The 19,440-nt window shown below is 42.2% G+C and overlaps 1 protein-coding gene across 1 annotated transcript in view; it reads left to right on the top strand.

Annotated features, from left to right (window-relative positions):
* Positions 1 to 2,279: 2,279 nt before the first annotated feature.
* The window catches only part of LOC142310787 (microsomal glutathione S-transferase 2-like), a 41,481-nt gene continuing 24,320 nt past the window's right edge, over positions 2,280 to 19,440 (top strand). The window contains exon 1 of the mRNA XM_075348491.1: positions 2,280 to 2,376. Within this exon, the coding sequence (XP_075204606.1) occupies positions 2,319 to 2,376 (58 nt within the window). The 5' untranslated portion in view covers positions 2,280 to 2,318. The remainder of the gene's footprint in view (positions 2,377 to 19,440) is intronic.

Genomic DNA, 19,440 nt, shown 5'->3' with positions numbered 1-19,440 from the left:
ATCATGACCATATAATTTACTGCTTTTTATAACGTTTGTGTTAAGCTGAGCACACACGGCGAGTGGGATACGATAAAAAGAATTGCATTCAACCTGGACCCATGTTACTCTATGGGCCCGCTCCCATGAGCAATTTTTTTTCTCAACCCTAATCGGACCGAGAAAACAATTGCATGCTGCGGGTGGAACCCAATTCATTTTCCCTTGCACCCATACAAGTCTATGGGTGCGAGAGAAACATTGCACTGCACTCGCATTACATCGGTGTAATGCGAGTGCAGTGCGAGAATCACATCAGCTGACAATGGAGGAGATGGGGAGATTACTCCATCCCTTTCCTCCGCAGTGCCCGCCCTGTCCTCCGCGGCTGTGCTGTGATCGCAGGATCGCATCACAGTGGAATGATAGTCGCATGACACTCAGCTTGATCTGTTTACTATCAACACTGCGTGCAGCAGCCACCAGAGCCTCCCAGACACTGTTCCAAGAGGTGTATTGTTTTCCCTCCCTGTAGATCTTACATTTTATGAGGAACCACAGGTTCTCTATGGGGTTCAGATCAGATGAACAAGGGAGCCATGTCATTATTTTTTCATCTTTTAGATCTTTACTGGCCAGCCACGCTGTGTTGTAGTTGGATGCATGTGATGGAGCATTGTCCTGCATGAAAATCATGTTTTTCTTGAACGATACCGACTTCTTCCTGTACCACTGCTTGAAGAAGTTGTCTTCCAGAAACTGGCAGTAGGTCTGGGAGTTGAGCTTCACTCCATCCTCAACCTGAAAAAGTCCCACAAGTTCATCTTTGATGATACCAGCCCATACTAGTACCCCACCTCCACCTTGCTGGCGTCTGAGTCACAGTGGAGCTCTCTGCCCTTTACTGATCCAGCCTCTGGCCCATCCATCAGGCCCATCAAGAGTCACTCTCATTTCATCAGTCCATAAAACCTTTGAAAAATCAGTCTTAAGATATTTATTGGCCCAGTCTTGACGTTTTATCTTATGTTTCTTGTTCAAAGGTGGTCGTTTTTCAGCCTTCTTTACCTTGGCCATGTTCCTGAGTATGGCACACCTTGTGCTTTTTGATACTCCAGTAATGTTGCAGCTCTGAAATATGGCCAAACTGGTGGCAAGTGGCATCTTGGCAGCTTCACGCTTGATTTTCTTCAATTCATGGGCAGTTATTTTGCGCCTTTTTTTACCCAACACGCTTCTTGCGACCCTGTTGGCTATTTGCCATGAAACGCTTGATTGTTTGGTAATCACACTTCAAAAGTTTGTCAATTTCAAGACTGCTGCATCCCTCTGCAAGACATCTCACAATTTTGGACTTTTCAGAGCCCGTCAAATCTCTCTTCTGACCCATTTTGCCAAAGGAAAATAAGTTGTCTAATAATTAAGCACACCTTATATAGGGTGTTGATGTCATTACACCACACCCCTCCTCATTACAGAGATGCACATCACCTGATTTACGTAATTGGTAGTTGGCTCTCAAGCCTATACAGCTTGGAGTAGGACAACATGTATAAAAAGTATCATGTGATCAAAATACTCATTTGCCTAATAATTCTGCACACAGTGTAGAGTAACGTTTTCATTTCAGTGGTTATCCTGTGTCTAAAAGAAAAACAAGTGGCCAACACACGAAAACTGATTGGCAGCAGCGATCACAAGATGACAATTCCTGGATCTGTAAGGTTTCTTTTTTTGTTGCATAACTTTTTCAGATCCTTTTATTTTTTAAGAAAATAGATAGCCCCCTTCATTTAGGCTATATGCACGCTGCAAAGCTATGGGCATGAGGTGTTCACAAGCCACATAGTCCTTATAGGGTCAGAACTCATGACATTCATCACTGTATTCTGCCTTTGTGTAGCACTATATTCTTGGAATTCTATAAGAGAATACCTCCATAAGTGATGTAATCAGGAAAAGGCCATGCATGTACTCTGAGGCACACAGACGTACAATATGTGCCCATAGATTGCTTCTGATGGCTATAAATCACCCATGCAATGGATCTTCTAGGATCCCCCCCTCAATTTATTTTTTTTGCAACACAATCTATATAAAAATAAATGACATTCCTTTAAGTTTACTCTCCATCTGAGTAAAATGGTAGGTTATCATATGTGAACAGTTCAAGTGGATTTACCCACTACCTTTAACCCTGTCAAAAACCTATAGCATCTACACAATTAGTGGCTTCCAGCAGACCAGGAGTTAATATATAGTACGGAAGTGGGAGGTGGGCCTTAGATTGCTGTGAGTCTGCTCCCAATCATTCTCCCTCATTCTTTCTCTCCTATAACATGGCTTCTGACATAGTCCTTCTTGCTGTTGTCTCTGTGTTATCTGCCTGCCAGCAAGGTAAGTGCTGTGGTCTGTATGAGAAGTCCTAGAGTTTGCCAGTGTCACCTCTTTATGTGTAGGGCATTGTACAATGGAGCATATTCTTTCTATATCTCCGCATACAAACCTTTCGCTTCTCCGCACAAGAACCTTCGTAATGAAGAACTTCTGACTCCTGGCTTGAGGCTACAGGACAGAAAGGTTGAGGAGCAGATGTGCTGATGGAAAGTCTGGGATGATCCACATTATAAGCTTTTTAGAATCATTTACACATTTTCCTCCTGTAACTCCTGTTTGATGCTAGTGGACGGGAATTTAAGAATTCTAAGTTTCCATAATTTAATAAATGACATCTTGTAGGTGACTGATCATTCCCAGTATTATGGGCGTATCTTTTCTATATGGTCACCACAGTGGTGGACACAGAAGTTGACCCCTGTTGTGCAGTCCAACATTCAATCCACTTACTAAACTTTAGAGGTGGAAATGGGCCCCTCTACATCCTGAGCCCCCGGATGCCCCAATGGCATTTCCATCCCTGATTCACCACTACGACTTATGCATCATAGACATATACATGTTTTCTGTAAGGAAATATTTCATGTATGCAAGTATAAATATGGCATCAAAGGTGGTAAAAATACCCTAAAATAAACTAATCTGTGCCATGTTGTCCCAGATTTTTTCCTGCAATGATCTTGGGAAGGCACAAATGCTGAGGGTACATGATGTTTATTTCTCAGGGTGGAACCGCTGTTACATAATAGCATTGTGTCCCAATAGGCACATTTGCATCTCTTATGAGTAGATGTAAGAGATTTAGAACACACTTTCTGATCACATTGTCCAATGTGTCTGTGGCAATCTTTATCTGCCTTTTATTCTGCTATCTTTATAACTCTAGGTAGCATATACATCATGTGTTTTCTTCTAAAGCAAAGTCCATTTACTGATAGAGTATTCTGAAGTCCAATATTTGACATAAGACCCCATACACATTAGAATTATGTTGGCTAAAAGCCTACTTATTGGCAGGATAAGCTAATAGTCTAATGTGTATGAGGGTCTCCTGACTCTCCCCAATGCACCAAAGATGATGACAGGGGAGAGAGGTATCCGGCATGTCCGATTTCCAATGGTCAGTCTTATTGTTCTTCCAAAGATAAGTCATGACCTGAAGTGCTTACCCATATTACCTTGCATCTATTACATCACATGGTATAGCACAGCCAATAAGGAGGGACTATCATAGTCTGTATAAAAGTCAAGGTAGGGAACGCAGCAGACATTTTTGTTGTTTTACAGACTATAGAGATGACAGCAGACCTCACAGCTCATCAATAGAGATAGCAAGTACAAGCCCTAAAATACTGTAAAAACACTTCCAACAGTATTATTTTGTACAAATGCAGCACTGTAGAAAATAACCAAAGTAGTCTGTGGATATTATATAGATTCTCTTGATAGGGGAGACTGAAATTGCAGTTTTACCAGTAGCAAGAGTGACAGACTCTTTATGATTGATTAGTGATATGATGTACCTGGAATCTGTCCTGCAACATTTGACTTATAATTACACTTTTTTTTACTTTGTTCTAAATTCACTAAAAAGCAGAAGCAAGGCAACACAATAGTTTATACAGAAAAAAATCTATTTCCTTTTGTAGCAATTGACAATGCTTCAAGATCGATTTTTTTGGTTAACTCAGCATGCCTGTCATACGTAGAGACAAATAGTGCTCTATCATTTTTCTGCTTTAATTTCAATGCTATCGCCATTACGTAGGACGTTTACCTACTTCTAGCCCTACCTTTAGCTCCTTTTTTAAACGTTAACCTAGCTTTCAAAACTTCTGTAAAATCTTTTTCATATTTTTCCTCTATTACAAATCTTTCAAGTCCTCACCATCTGGCTTTTTAGAATGCCTCTAATTTACTGTGGTTTATTACAACCATATCTCCTTAATAGCTTATTTTGTTCAGTTGATTCAGAATATAATTTTGTAATAAGTAAACCTATACTCCTCAAAATCGAAATAATGGAGACGCTCCTGATTGTCCTCCACCATAAATTTAGCAGCCAGCTATTTGACAGACTTGGATCTTCAGACAATTTTTAGTACTTTACAGTGACTTTCAATTATGGAATGCAATCATGTGTTCACTTCCGTATAAACTGTATAAGGCCCCTTCCCACGTCAGTGATTCCGGAACGTATGACGCCATTTTCATACGTACCGGATTCACAAACATACGCAGACCCATTAAAATCAATGGGTCTGCGCACACATCAGTGTTTTCACATGCGTGTCCATGTGTTCCGCACGGAGACAAGTCCGTTTTTCTTTGGCTGGCCTGATGTCACACGGACCACACAGTGGTGTGATCGATGTGACATGTACCTGAAAAAACGTGTGTCTTTGAAATAGAAAATAATTTTATAATCGCCTGTCTCCAGCGCTACTGTCTTCGGCACTGATGTCACTTGCTTCAGGGCCCGCTCATTATACTCATTACATATTCAATGCACTGCAGACCTGGAAGCAAGTGTGATCGCAGAGACATCGACACCACAAACAGCAGCGCCAGAGACCGGTGAGGAAAAAGTTCCTGATCTCCGTGTGCTATCACAAATAGCACACGGAGAACACGTGTGCCAAAATCACGGCACACGGAGGACCATACATACCTTCAACATGTCCAAGAAAAACGTGTGTGTGTGTGTGTGTGTGTGTGTGTGTGTGTGTGTGTGTTTTCGACGGACGTGTGAAAGAGGCCTTAGAGTGTACATTTAAGAAAGAGGTCTCCCACAAAATGTTCCGAGCATGTCTCCATGTCCACCTGTGTTCCAGCATCAGCTGCATTCCCCTCACTGGTGCACACAGTTTGGACATATACAAGAGATGGATAGTACCTGTCCTTTATTAGATGAGTGACTAAGAATTTTCTCGCACAAGTGCTATCTGGTGTACCTGTTGAAGGGGCCATTCCGTGATTTTTCACAGACCATGCAATTCATGTAAAATTGTGGAGACCTGTCCGATTTTGATCTAAGTGTTGGATCAAAATCGGCAATGCAAGTCTATGGACTACACTTGGATGACATTCAAGTGCTGTTCAATTTTCTTAGAAAGTGATAATGGAGATTTTTTTTTATTTCTCTAGGAGAAAAACGGATAACTCTCGGAAACCACTCTGATTAAAATCTGATCAGAATAAGCAGTCCGTTTTTCTAGTATGTGGAAAACTTGGGTGTGTGAATGAGGCCTAAGGCCCTGTGCGGACACTGCGTTTTTACCCGTTTTTTTTTGCGTTTTTGCTGCAGAAATTTCTTGACAAAATGGTTGTAACCTTTCTTCAGACATTCCCCAGCAAAACCTATGGAAAAAAAATAGCTGTGTGCACACTGCGTTTTTTTTTTATCAAGAACATTCTTTCTGCAGAATTTCTTGAGAAAAAGAATGAGCATGTCACTTGTTTTCTGCAGGTACCTGCGTTATTTGCCATAGATAATGGTAAAAAAAACGCATGGACCAATCTGCAGAAAAAAACGCATCAAAAACGCATGCGTTTTTCGGTGCGTTATTGGTGTGTTTTTTTAACGCAAGTGCGCTAAGTTTTCAGACTCTCAAAAAATTTCTTGAGAAAAATACTTTTTCTAGTGCGCACAGGGCCTGAGGTTTTTATTTATCACTGCTGATACAGCTCTGTAATTATATGCTTATTGAGCTCCTGTTTATTGCATTATTGATCTGTTAATGATGCCTATGCAATATTCTTTTGCACTTTTGTGAGCAATTTGGCATATATATTTGCAGTGGTGGACACTGACAATGAAGGGCCACTGTCCTGCAGCAGACCTCACTGGCATATAAATACATTTACAAGCATATTCATATCTGGCACACGTGTATAAAATATGCACATTCTAATGCATTCATTGCAGGTTTGCACACTGAGTGTCCGTTTACGGTACATAGCACACAATACAAACACATACAAAATCGCATTATTGTGTTGCACATGTTTGGAAGTCTAGATTTTATTTTTTTTTTCTTGCTCATCAATTTATAGATGTAACAGACAAAACTTTTTTTTCACTTAAGCTTCTGTTTTTTTGACAAACATGTACCGTATGTAATCATTACATTTGTATTATCTTTTTAGACAGAGCAGGTTGTTAATTAATGCACTGAGAATGATTACAGCTCCCTCCCTGTGTGGAAACTGGTCACTGTAAAAGCCCCCAGAACCCCCCTGATGACTGGAAGCAAGTGAGCAGCTTCAGGGAGAATATGACTTAATTTTCTCCCTGTAGCTGCTGCTCTAGTGAGCCTTCCAGATATCATTTAAATGCTTTTTCCCCTGAAGATAATCATTCCATCTGCAAGAAAATAGCATTTTTTGAGGTGACAGGTTCCTTTTAAATTTTAATTTCCGATGTGAATTAGATTATCAGTAACTCCCAAATAAAATTTAAGGCACATGCAAACATGAATCAAAATTTATGACCATCTTTAGGGCAAGTTCATACATCCCAGATTAGTTGCAGAAATTTCTGTAAAAGTCTTCCATTCTGGAGCAGGAGTGTGGACCTATGTAAGCCAAATTCAGATGAACACAACAGATGGCAAAAAAGAATATTCATCACTATCTGACTTTAGTGATTAGCCTCTTATCGACATATGACATAATGGTACTTGTATGTTGGCTGTCTTTGATGTGAACTTAGTTCCTGAGCTTGCTTCTTTACCAGCAGATGATGACTATATTATTCAGCCATCATGTGCCTCTAACAGCCGTGAGTGGAAAAAAAATGTGCCCAGTGCTGTTAACATGTTGAATCTTCCTGTCAATCTGAGACAGCAGTATGTACAATACGTGACCTGGAAGGCACTTTTGTTCTAATTGCACATCGGAGCCCCTGCCATGAGATCGGGGGTGCCGATGTGTTGCAATGACTGCTAAGAGTCTACTAAAGACTAGGGATGAGCGAACCTGACCTTCGGTTTTCGAACCGAAAACCAACTTAAAAACAGGGCTCGGGGTTGGGAGTTTGAATGCTTTACGTGTGAACTTAACTCGCACAAGCAAAGCTGTGCTTGAGTACACTCGTTGCTCAGCCCTGCGCGAGCCACTTGCAGTGTGTGATCCGCTCAAACTGGGGGTAACAACAACATGATCGGATGGGGACTCAAACTGCCAATCAATGTTTCCGAACCTCCTCGGGCAAGGTTTGGACACATGGAGGTCCAAAGGTTCGCTCATCCTTACTGAAGACCCAAGTGCCTGTCATGACAGTACGTCTATGAAAGCTAGTCCACAGCCGTAAAAGTACAATCTATGAAAAAAATCATAAAATTAATTAACCTAGTCCTTAAATAGCATAGCAAGAAAAAAATTAAATGCAGAAGAAGAAATCAATAAAATCAATAAAAACGTCAGCTCAGGCTGCAAAAATAAGTCCTCACATAGCTCCATTGATTGAAAATTGAAAATGTTATGGTTCAATGGCAACAGAAGACAATTTATTTTTTTTTTATGAATTTTCAATTGTTTAGTTAAATAAAAAAAACTATGCATATCTAGTATCACCATAATCATACTGACCTGGAAAAGTATATTATCAGGTAATTTTTACCATAGAAGGAACAACCGTAAGAACAAACCACCCTTCTCCTCCCGCCTAAAAAAATATCAGAATTGTAGGGTTTTTTTCAATCTTGACACAATCATTTTTTTCCTGCTTTCCAGCACATCATGTAATAAAATGAATGGTGTCATTCAAAAGTTCAACATGTGCTGCAAGAAACAAGCCCCATACATCTATATCGAAGGAAAAAGAAATAAAGGCTCTTGAAAAGAGGCGAAAAAAAAAAAATCACCCAGTCGGGAAGAGGTTAAATATAATATATTTGATAATTATAGTACAATACAAAACTACATTTAATGGTATAGTGGTGAAACACATGCACATGAGGTCTGGAGAGTTAAAGGAACATTTCACCAACATCGATCTAAGGTGTATTAGCACCTTACTGTTGTGTTCATGCTGCATTTTACACTCTTGACAGTCTGACTTGCGTCTGAATAGGATTCAGGTGGATTCGCTGATGGTGCCTTTTACTTTAAACCACCAGGATTTTCATGTATAAACTAAGGCCTATGCTGTTCTGGCGCTATTATGCTGATTCTAAACATACCTTTAGGCTGGAGTCACATTAGCATATGGCATCCAGTTTTAGGGCAACGGATGCTATATGCTAATGACCCTCGGCTCAGGCTCTGCTGTCATGCCGCAATCGGATCACAGCTACAGAGGAGAGGGAGAGATCAATCTCCCCATCTCCTCCATTGTCAGCCTGTGCGTACATCGCACTGCACTTGGATGTCATCCGAGTGCAGTCCGATGTTTCTCTCGCACCCACAGATTTGTATGGGTGCGAGTGACACCGCTCTTGCAGACAATCGCAGCATGGTGTTATTTTTTTCCTCAGTCCGATTAGGGCTGAGAAAAAGTCACAGATCTGAGCAGCAGTATTGTCTTACATGAGGCCGAGTGCAATACGTGATTCTCTCGCATTACACTTGTGCAACTCATACATCAGTGTGACTCTGCCCTTAGTCGTGAGAGTCACACTGCGAAATCCATCACATCCGACGCTGGATTTTGGCTCAGTGTGCATGACCCCGTGTTTGAGTCAAGTGCACTATTTCAGTTTGTAGCCAGGACGCGTACACCCGGCTTCATAGTGCGCATGACCCAAACTCCGGGGTCATGTGCACTGAGCTGAAAACCCCTGTCAGACGCGATGGCAGCGGAGAGGTGAGTGAGATGATCCTGTGACACTGTGCATTCATTAGCATGATAGCACACCCACAGGGGGGTACTAACATGCTAATGGCGCTGACTGCCAAGGGGAACTAACGCCCAGGGGACTAGTCCCCTTGCTCATTAGCATAGGATAAAAGTTCTTTAGAAATATTTTTTCTAATGATCTCTTTATCTATACTAGAGTATACAGGGACGGTTAGGCAGGGATTAGCAATATGCACCCAGAACCTGGTAGGTTCCCTTTAAACTGTAGTCACAGATCACAATTTTGCCCTAATGGAGCTCAGCTAAAGAGCAACCAAGAAAAAAAGATCTAAGCAAAAGAATTGCTGGTAATTTTCACCTTTTAGATACTGACTTAGTTATCACGATTTAAAAGGGTTATCCACTATTGGGGAGCCCCCAAAGTAATCAATTCAGGACCCCAATTTGAATAAAACCAGTGTATTCTCACTTCCTACAGTGGTGCTGTTCCAGCAATGTTGGCGCTGCTGGTGCAGGAGAGTGACAGGAGTTGTGTCACATGAAGGCTGCATCCAATGTGGTTGCTGTAGGTAATCAATGTTTGATTAGGGTGGATGTCTGCTCTGACACAATAGTAAAGGTGGCAGCCAAACAGCACAACAATGTCACAACACTTTATGGGAACAGTGGCCCTAATATCGCTGGAATGGTGCCCCTGGAAGATGTGAGTATGGACTGTTTTTATTTAATCAGGGGCCTAGTTTGATTAAGCTAGGGTTGTGCAGTAATTGGATACCCCTTTAAGCTTTCAACTGGGCTAGTCAAGACATGTCCACTCTAAAATTAGTTCTAATATTAGCCCCTATAGAAATGCATTGAGTTGCACAGATTACTGTATGCTTAATGTGATATACCAGCTAGGAGAACCAGTAACAGTAGAATGTCCTGGCTATAGAACCACTCGCGCGAGCATCGCTGTGCTCAGTTATGCTTGGTATTCAGTCCACTGCGAGCCACTTGTAGTGTTTGACAGGCTCCCACTGGGGGTAACAACAGAATGATCAGATGTAGAGTGCACTAAAGAAAAAAGATCCCCCCGAAATGATCTGTTTATGGCTGACTGTATTTGGGCGGAGACCCGAACTGGCCAATCAGTGCTCTCCATTGGGGTTCAGGTCAAGTCCGGGTCCCAAACCGTACTTTATCTAAAGTCCGGCGGAACCCACCGAGCTAAACTTCCATGGGTCCATTAACCTGTAATCAGAGGTTTTAGAGAATCCCTTTCCTATTTAATTACTAAGTCATATTAAAATCTTATAATATAAGGTCAATGAATCCTTATTGGTCCATTTGTAAGATGTGAGTGAAAAACCTCCCACTCAATCAATATCCATCCAGCTCCATCAGTTATATAGAATGCACTTGTACATATTAGGCTCTCTTCCATATTATTTTTTTTCAACAATTTCTAAAGATTATCATGTTATGCCTCTGCCAGTATCGCTCTTGTAACTCAAGTTTTAGAATAGTGTCCCAAAATACTGACTCAGACTCACCACAGGGCGAGGCTATATTACTACTCATATTCCACAGCTGGAATGATTTCAAGAGCAAAACTGAACCACACCTAAATACGCAACTGATCTACAAATTCTGGAATTTCCATATATATATATTAGGAAAACGTGCACAAACTGCCATTAATTATATATCGTCGTTATATGCCTAAATGTATATAAATAGCCAGAAAGTAAGAAAAATAAATAGATTAATTACTGGCAGGGTGCCCTTTCTTTCATTGCTAAAATCAAAGAGGTTGTCCCATAAAACACATATTATCTACCCCCAGGATAAGTGATAAATACTGCATTTTTCAGGCTTTAAGATACACCCCATGTTTAAACAGCTGAAAAAATCAGAAAAACATTTTTCCTGCTAATTGTAATTTCCCTTATGGTAAAAAGAAGTTGAGGGGTCAATATCACTAATTTTATTGCCCTAGAGTAGAATAGGGAGGAAATAAATCTATTACTGTATTTTTGCAGCATGTGTATTATATACATATAGCTTTACAGCCCACATTTTATGTACACTCTCTGTATACATTCTCTGTAGCATACATATATACAGTACATGCATGCAGTTCTACAATAGTACAGTGGAACCTTGGTTTACAAGAACAATCCGTTCTGTGAGTGTGCTCATAAACCAAGTTACTCGTCTAGCAAAGCAAAATTTCCCATAGGCAATAACTGAAACTCAGACAATTCGTTCAACAACTTGTAGCAATGTCCCATCCTGGTCCCCTATTGTGCCATTACACACACACACACACACGCGCACACACACACACACACACACATTATACTCACCTATCCTCCATTCCCTTGGCGGCCTCTTCCCTGGTTCTTGCAGTCCGCAGGTTTCCACATTCCCCATTGTGCTACATACTCTACTCTCCTAAATACACACCTCCTCCTCCTGGACCTGTCTTCTGCCTTCGACACAGTAGACCACTCCCTCCTACTACAGATTCTTTCATCTCTGGGCATCACAGACTTGGCCCTATCTTGGATCGATCTCCTCATACTTAACCGACCGAACTTTCAGCGTCTCCCATTCTCACACCACTTCCTCATCTCGCCCCTTATGTGTCGGTGTCCCCCAAGGCTCAGTTCTTGGACCCCTGCTGTTCTCCATCTACACCTTCGGTCTGGGACAACTCATAGAGTCCCATGGCTTTCAGTATCATCTCTATGCCGATGACACACAGATCTACCTCTCTGGACCTGACATTACCTCTCTACTAACCAAAATTCCACAATGTCTGTCTGCTATTTCATCCTTCTTCTCTGCGCGATTCCTAAAGCTTAACATGGACAAAACAGAGTTCATTGTCTGTCCTCCTCCTCACTCATCTCCCTCAACAAGCCTTTCCATCAAACTTGATGGTTGCTCACTCTCCCCAGTCTCACAAGCTCATTGCCTTGGAGTAACCCTCGACTCTGCTCTATCCTTCAAGCCACACATCCAAGCCCTCTTCACTTCATGCAGACTACAACTCAAAAATATCTCCCGGATCCGTGCTTTCCTTAACCAAGAATCAGCAAAAACATTAGTGCATGCCCTCATCATCTCTCGCCTCGACTACTGCAACCTCCTGCTCTCTGGCCTCCCTTCCAACACTTTTGCACCCCTACAATCTATCCTAAACTCTGTGGCCCGCTTAATCCACCTCTCCCCTCGCTATTCCCCAGCCTTGCCACTCTGCCAATCCCTTCACTGGCTTCCCATCGCCCAACGACTCCAGTTCAAAACATTAATCATGACATACAAAGCCATCCAAGCCAACCTGTCTCCTCCTTACATCTGTGACCTAGTCTCCCGGTACCTACCAGCACGCAACCTCAGATCCTCACAAGATCTCCTTCTTTACTCCTCTCTTATCTCCTCTTCTCACAATCGCATACAAGATTTCTCCCGTGTCTCCCCCATACTCTGGAATGCTCTACCTCAGCATATCAGACTCTCCTCTACCGTGGAAAACTTCAAGATGAACCTCAAGACCCACCTTTTAAAACAAGCCTACAACCTACAATAACCCTCAGTCCAGTACACCACTGCGCAACCAGCTCTGTCCTCACCTATTGTACCATCACCCATTCCCTGTAGACTGTGAGCCCTCGTGGGCAGGGTCCTCTCTCCTCCTATACCAGTCTGTTTTGTACTGTTAATGATTGTTGTACGTATACTCTCTTTCACTTGTAAAGCGCCATGGAATAAATGGCGCTATAATAATAAATAATAATAAAAATAATACACACATCTGTACAACTTCTCCAGTGATTCGCTCAGGGGCCGCATGCAGTCTACTGGCAAAGTCTTTGAGACCACTGCACTAAGGGATATGTGGGAGAGTGCGAGGAAGGGGGCGGGGACTCCACGCACGGTACTTGGCCAGCAGGGCGGCAACATGAAGTTTGCTGTGTTGCCCGTCAACAAGGTCCTGCCCCTGTCGACGTGACAACACAGGAAGCAGCAAAATCCTGTCAGGAGCGGTCACATGACCCCTCTTAGCCGGGGGAGATGGGCTGACAGCAGGGCAGGTAGCTAGTTACTATCTACTTACCTGCCCCATGTAGCCCGATAGTCAAATGATAAAAAAAGGGCAAAATAAGCTGGATAACCCCTTTGTTTGACCAAAACTTGCAGGATCATTATCAAGTTGATGATTTTGTGCAGCCCGTGAGTGAGGTTTTTACAGCATTTTTGGTGAAAAAATGAACTCTGTTAACATTTACTGTAGACAATTCACACACGTAATCAACATGAAAAATTCAGTAAACGCACCTATCTGCTGCATTTTATATGCAATACTTTTACTGCCAAGAGTTAAGATTTAGACAGCAGAAAAAACCACAGCAAAAATAACCTTAAAGGTATACTAGAAAAAGGATTTTTCTTAAGAAATTACTTGAGAGTCTGAAAGCTTAGCACACTTGTGGTAAAAAAACCGCACCGTATGCGTTTTTACCGCGGTTTTGTGCATTTTTGATGCATTTATGGTGCGTTTTTTCCGTAGGTTGGTCCCTGCTCTTTTTTATCATTATCTATGGCAAAAAACGCAGGTACCTGAAGAAAAGAAGTGACATGTACAGTTAGGTCCAGAAATATTTGGACAGTGACACAAGTTTTGTTATTTTAGCTGTTTACAAAAACATGTTCAGAAATACAATTATATATATAATATGGGCTGAAAGTGCACACTCCCAGCTGCAATATGAGAGTTTTCACATCCAAATCGGAGAAAGGGTTTAGGAATCATAGCTCTGTAATGCATAGCCTCCTCTTTTTCAAGGGACCAAAAGTAATTGGACAAGGGATTCTAAGGGCTGAAATTAACTCTGAAGGCGTCTCCCTCGTTAACCTGTAATCAATGAAGTAGTTAAAAGGTCTGGGGTTGATTACAGGTGTGTGGTTTTGCATTTGGAAGCTGTTGCTGTGACCAGACAACATGTGGTCTAAGGAACTCTCAATTGAGGTGAACCAGAACATCCTGAGGCTGAAAAAAAAGAAAAAATCCATCAGAGAGATAGCAGACATGCTTGGAGTAGCAAAATCAACAGTCGGGTACATTCTGAGAAAAAAGGAATTGACTGGTGAGCTTGGGAACTCAAAAAGGCCTGGGCGTCCACGGATGACAACAGTGGTGGATGATCGCCGCATACTTTCTTTGGTGAAGAAGAACCCGTTCACAACATCAACTGAAGTCCAGAACACTCTCAGTGAAGTAGGTGTATGTGTCTCTAAGTCAACAGTAAAGAGAAGACTCCATGAAAGTAAATACAAAGGGTTCACATCTAGATGCAAACCATTCATCAATTCCAAAAATAGACAGGCCAGAGTTAAATTTGCTGAAAAACACCTCATGAAGCCAGCTCAGTTCTGGAAAAGTATTCTACGGACAGATGAGACCAAGATCAACCTGTACCAGAATGATGGGAAGAAAAAAGTTTGGAGAAGAAAGGGAACGACACATGATCCAAGGCACACCACATCCTCTGTAAAACATGGTGGAGGCAACGTGATGGCATGGGCATGCATGGCTTTCAATGGCACTGGGTCACTTGTGTTTATTGATGACATAACAGCAGACAAGAGTAGCCGGATGAATTCTGAAGTGTACAGGGATATACTTTCAGCCCAGATTCAGCCAAATGCCGCAAAGTTGATCGGACGGCGCTTCATAGTACAGATGGACAATGACCCCAAGCATACAGCCAAACCTACCCAGGAGTTCATGAGTGCAAAAAAGTGGAACATTCTGCAATGGCCAAGTCAATCACCAGATCTTAACCCAATTGAGCATGCATTTCACTTGCTCAAATCCAGACTTAAGACAGAAAGACACACAAACAAGCAAGACCTGAAGGCTGCGGCTGTAAAGGCCTGTCAAAGCATTAAGAAGGAGGAAACCCAGCGTTTGGTGATGTCCATGGGTTCCAGACTTAAGGCAGTGATTGCCTCCAAAGGATTCGCAACAAAATATTGAAAATAAAAATATTTTGTTTGGGTTTGGTTTATTTGTCCAATTACTTTTGACCTCCTAAAATGTGGAGTGTTTGTAAAGAAATGTGTACAATTCCTACAATTTTTATCAGATATTTTTGTTCAAACCTTCAAATTAAACGTTACAATCTGCACTTGAATTCTGTTGTAGAGGTTTCATTTCAAATCCAATGTGGTGGCATGCAGAGCCCAACTCGCGAAAATTGTGTCACTGTCCAAATATTTCTGGACCTAACTGTACATTGTTTTTCTCAAGAAATTCTGCAGAAAGAATGTTCTTGAGAAAAAAAACGCAGTGTGCGCACAGCTATTTATTTTTTCCATAGGTTTTGCTGGGAAATGTCCGCAGAAAGATTACAACCATTTTCTCAAGAAATTTCTGCAGCAAAAACGAAAAAAAAAAAAAAAAATGAGGGTAAAAACGCAGTGTGTGAACAAGGCCTTAGTCATACAAGCTTCTTACTACTTCATTCAAAAGGAAAATCTTTAGTTCCCGAAATTGGTCCCAGCAGTGATCATTCATTATCTTGTCAATAAATGATAAATGTTGTTAATTTGACAGATTTCTAAGGTACAATACATTTTAGCACTACCCACAGTTGTCTGAAAACCAAATACCCATTGTGCCATGGCACCTATGATATTATTTGCAGTTTGATCACAGTGTCTTAGGCCCTTTCACACGTCCGTGAAAAACCACGCACGTTTTTCACGGACGTGTCAGAGGTGCTTTTGCCCTCCGTGACCCGTGTTTATGGGCTACGCGTGTTCTCCGTGTGTTATCCATGATAACACACAGAGAACAGGAAGTTTCTACTCACCTGTCCCTGGCGTCGCTGTCCGTGGTGCTGATCTTCAGTCTCCGGTCCTGCCGCCTCCCCACTGCTGCTGCTTCCGGCCGCAGTGAAGTGAATATTCAATGAGCATAATGACCGGCGGTCGGCAGCAAGCGACAGCAGCGGCAGAGACAGGAGGGCTGGAGAAGGTGAGTAAAGTTTTGTTTTTTTCTCACAGACACATGTCTTCTCTCCGGTGCGTGTCACACGGAACACATCCTGGCCCGTGTGTGTTACGTGTGACACGTTTGCGTTCTGTGTGACACCCGTGATGCCGGAGAGAAAACGGACATGTCGGCGTGAGAAACACAAGTACACACGTAAGTACGGAACGAACACACGTTCCGTGCGCAAATACTTACGTGTGTCCAAAACCATAGGAATACCTAGGTTTACGTGTGTACGTGTCTCCGGTACGTGAGAAAACTGGCAAACACATACCGGAGGCACGTACGTGTGAATGGGGCCTAAGAAATAGTACAATTCACCAAGACACTGGAGGTAGAATGGAGATGTAAAAAGTCACAGTATGAGATGAATTGTAAAGTCACAACTGAAATCTCATTGTTTCTAAGGCCTCCGACACACATCCGTGCCGCCGGTACGTGTTTGGTACGTTTTTGCATGTACCGGTGGCATGGAGACACGTAGACCAATGCCACCCTATGATAGCAGGCACACACACGTAAAAACACACGGAACGTGTGTCCGTGACGTTTGTACGTGTGTGCATTTTCCAACACTCTCGACATGTCCGTTTTTCACCGGCATCACGCAGGCACGGACCCGCTAAAGTCAATGGGTCCGTGCCTGCACGGACGGAACATGCAGCATGTCCGTGTTCTACACGTACCGTCCGTGTGCGTTTTTTAGTGAGCAATGTCTATCAATCTATTTTTTATGTGGTTTTCAGTCAATATCCCTTTTCTTCTGTGGTTGTCAGTCAATATCCCTTTGTCGGTCGGTCTGTATCTCCCCCTGTCCGATCCCCGATCACCAGCGTGGCGAAGAACAGCTGTGCAAAAGATACGGCGGCTTTAACTATTTTGAAAATGCCGGCCGCTCATTATTCAATCTACTATTCCCTGCTTCCCCCACCCACCAGCGTCTATGATTGGTTGCAGTCAGACACGCCCCCACGCTGAGTGACAGCTGTCTCACTGCAACCAATAACAGCAGCCGGTGGGCGTGTCTATATTGTGCCGTAAAATAAATAAATAAATAATTAAAAAAAACGGTGTGCGGTCCCACCGAATTTTGATACCAGCAATGGTAAAGTCACATGGCTGAAGGCTGGTATTCTCAGGATGGTGATCCCCACGTTATGGGGAGCCCACCACCCTAACAATATCAGCCAGCAGCCGCCCGGGAAAGCCGCATCCATTAGATGTGACATTTCCGAGACTCTACCCGACTCTTCCCGAATTCCCTGGTGCGGTGGCAATCAGGGTAATAAGGAGTTAATGGCAGCAGCCCATAGCTGCCACCAAGTCCTAGGTTAAACATGGCAGCCGTCTCTCCAAGATAACTTCCATGTTCAACCTGTTATTAAAATTAAATAAAACACACACATTCAAAAAATCCTTTATTTATAATAATTAAAACAAACAAACACCCTCGTTCACCAATTTAATAAAACCAAAAAACACATCCAGGTCCGCCGTAATCCATGGATGTCCCACGACGCTCTCAGCTCTGCTTGATGAAGGTGACAGGAGCGGCCACACACAATGACCGCTCTCTATCACCTCCAAGCAGCAACTGAAGTGAGCCGCACGATCACCGATGATGTCAGTCAGGTTACTCGCGGCCACCACTGGATCCTCCACCTGTGACAGCGAGTCGCCCAAGTGACTGAAGTGAGTTGCGCGATCAGCGAAGAAGTCACAGGTGAGTTGCGGTGTCGGGTGGGTGACTCCAGCTAGCCGTGGGTAACTTGAGTGACGGCAGCGCTAATGTCGCCGCTAACTTCAGTTACTCGGGATTAGCGGACACCGGTGATTCCATCACGGATGTCCACTAATCAGGACGCCACACACAGACAGAGCCGTGGTATGACAATAAAGTCGGGTGACGTTCACCCGAGTTCATTCTCATCGCTCGTCTCTGTCTGTGTCGGCTGTCAGCGGGTATGTAGCAACGACATTTTACAACACACACAGATCAACACATACGGACACCACACGGACATTACACGTACGCATACACGGATTCCACACACACACACGGCAAGCATACGCCTACACACGGATGTCACACGTACCGCCCATAAAAACGGAACACGGACCCAAAAAACGGTACGTGAGACACGTACGTTTTTTATGAGGAAGTGTGTTTCAGGCCTAAGACACAACTAAAACTATGATGATTAAGAAACAGAGGCCAAAAGGTGTAAAAAATGGACTTTGCAGCATCATTGTTCATAACCAACCACCACGTGGCAGACACGACGTTCATCAATGGTTCACAATATGATTTTGACTTGTTTTTATTCATCTGATATTAACATATAAAATATGTGACAAATTAAACAAATCGTAAAAAAGTCACAATATAATAATGTATAAACAATATGCTAAAAGCTGTTTGCAGTGGAAAATAGAAACAAAAGACTCATGAATAATAAATGTTTTTTTACAGAAAAGATTAACATCGTCATATGGAAAGTTGTGACTTGAAATATTTATGATATAAAAACAAGAAAACATTTGTTATTAATTATTTTAATAAAACAATTCATTTCAAACCACATTTCACAAACTGTGTACCGGTGAGACTCAAAAGAAGCACCGAAAGCGAAAAGTAAACGTTTAGCCACAAATGTGATGGCAATTTGTCTTCAGGAAACAATTTTAGGTGTTTTACATTAGCTAGTCTTGTGGAAAATCCCTAACATTGTACTAAAAATGGAGCTTCAAAAAGCTAAGTTTGAATCCCAATTACTGAATCCCAAGCGCTAGTGTTAGAGCCGCCCATAATGTAACTTCTTCCATCTGATAATTCATTAATTAATCTGTTTGATTTGGAGATTGAAAATCTTTTGTTGATTTTTCTTTAGGGGCATCAACAATACCGTATTTTGGTGCAGTAATCCTCCTTCTTTATTCTGTTACTTATTTGTATATATAAAAAATAACACTCTAAACATCTGAGTCACCGGACAAGATGGTCCTTCAAGTGGCTATGTAAATTCAACTAGTTGTCTTTAGGCCAAGTATACCGATCTCACCACAAAGATTGTAGTCCTCAAAAGCTTAGTCTGATGTTTGCAACATGAGTAATGTCCAGATGGTGGATTTCCTACATTATTGGATATAGTATAAGTATAATGGGTATAATAATGTCTTTAACCCCATTATGACAGCCTTACGGAATTAA

Source organism: Anomaloglossus baeobatrachus, chromosome 1 (genome assembly GCF_048569485.1).
Source record: "Anomaloglossus baeobatrachus isolate aAnoBae1 chromosome 1, aAnoBae1.hap1, whole genome shotgun sequence".
NCBI lineage: Eukaryota > Metazoa > Chordata > Amphibia > Anura > Aromobatidae > Anomaloglossus > Anomaloglossus baeobatrachus.
This window is presented reverse-complemented; position numbering and strand designations above follow the sequence as displayed.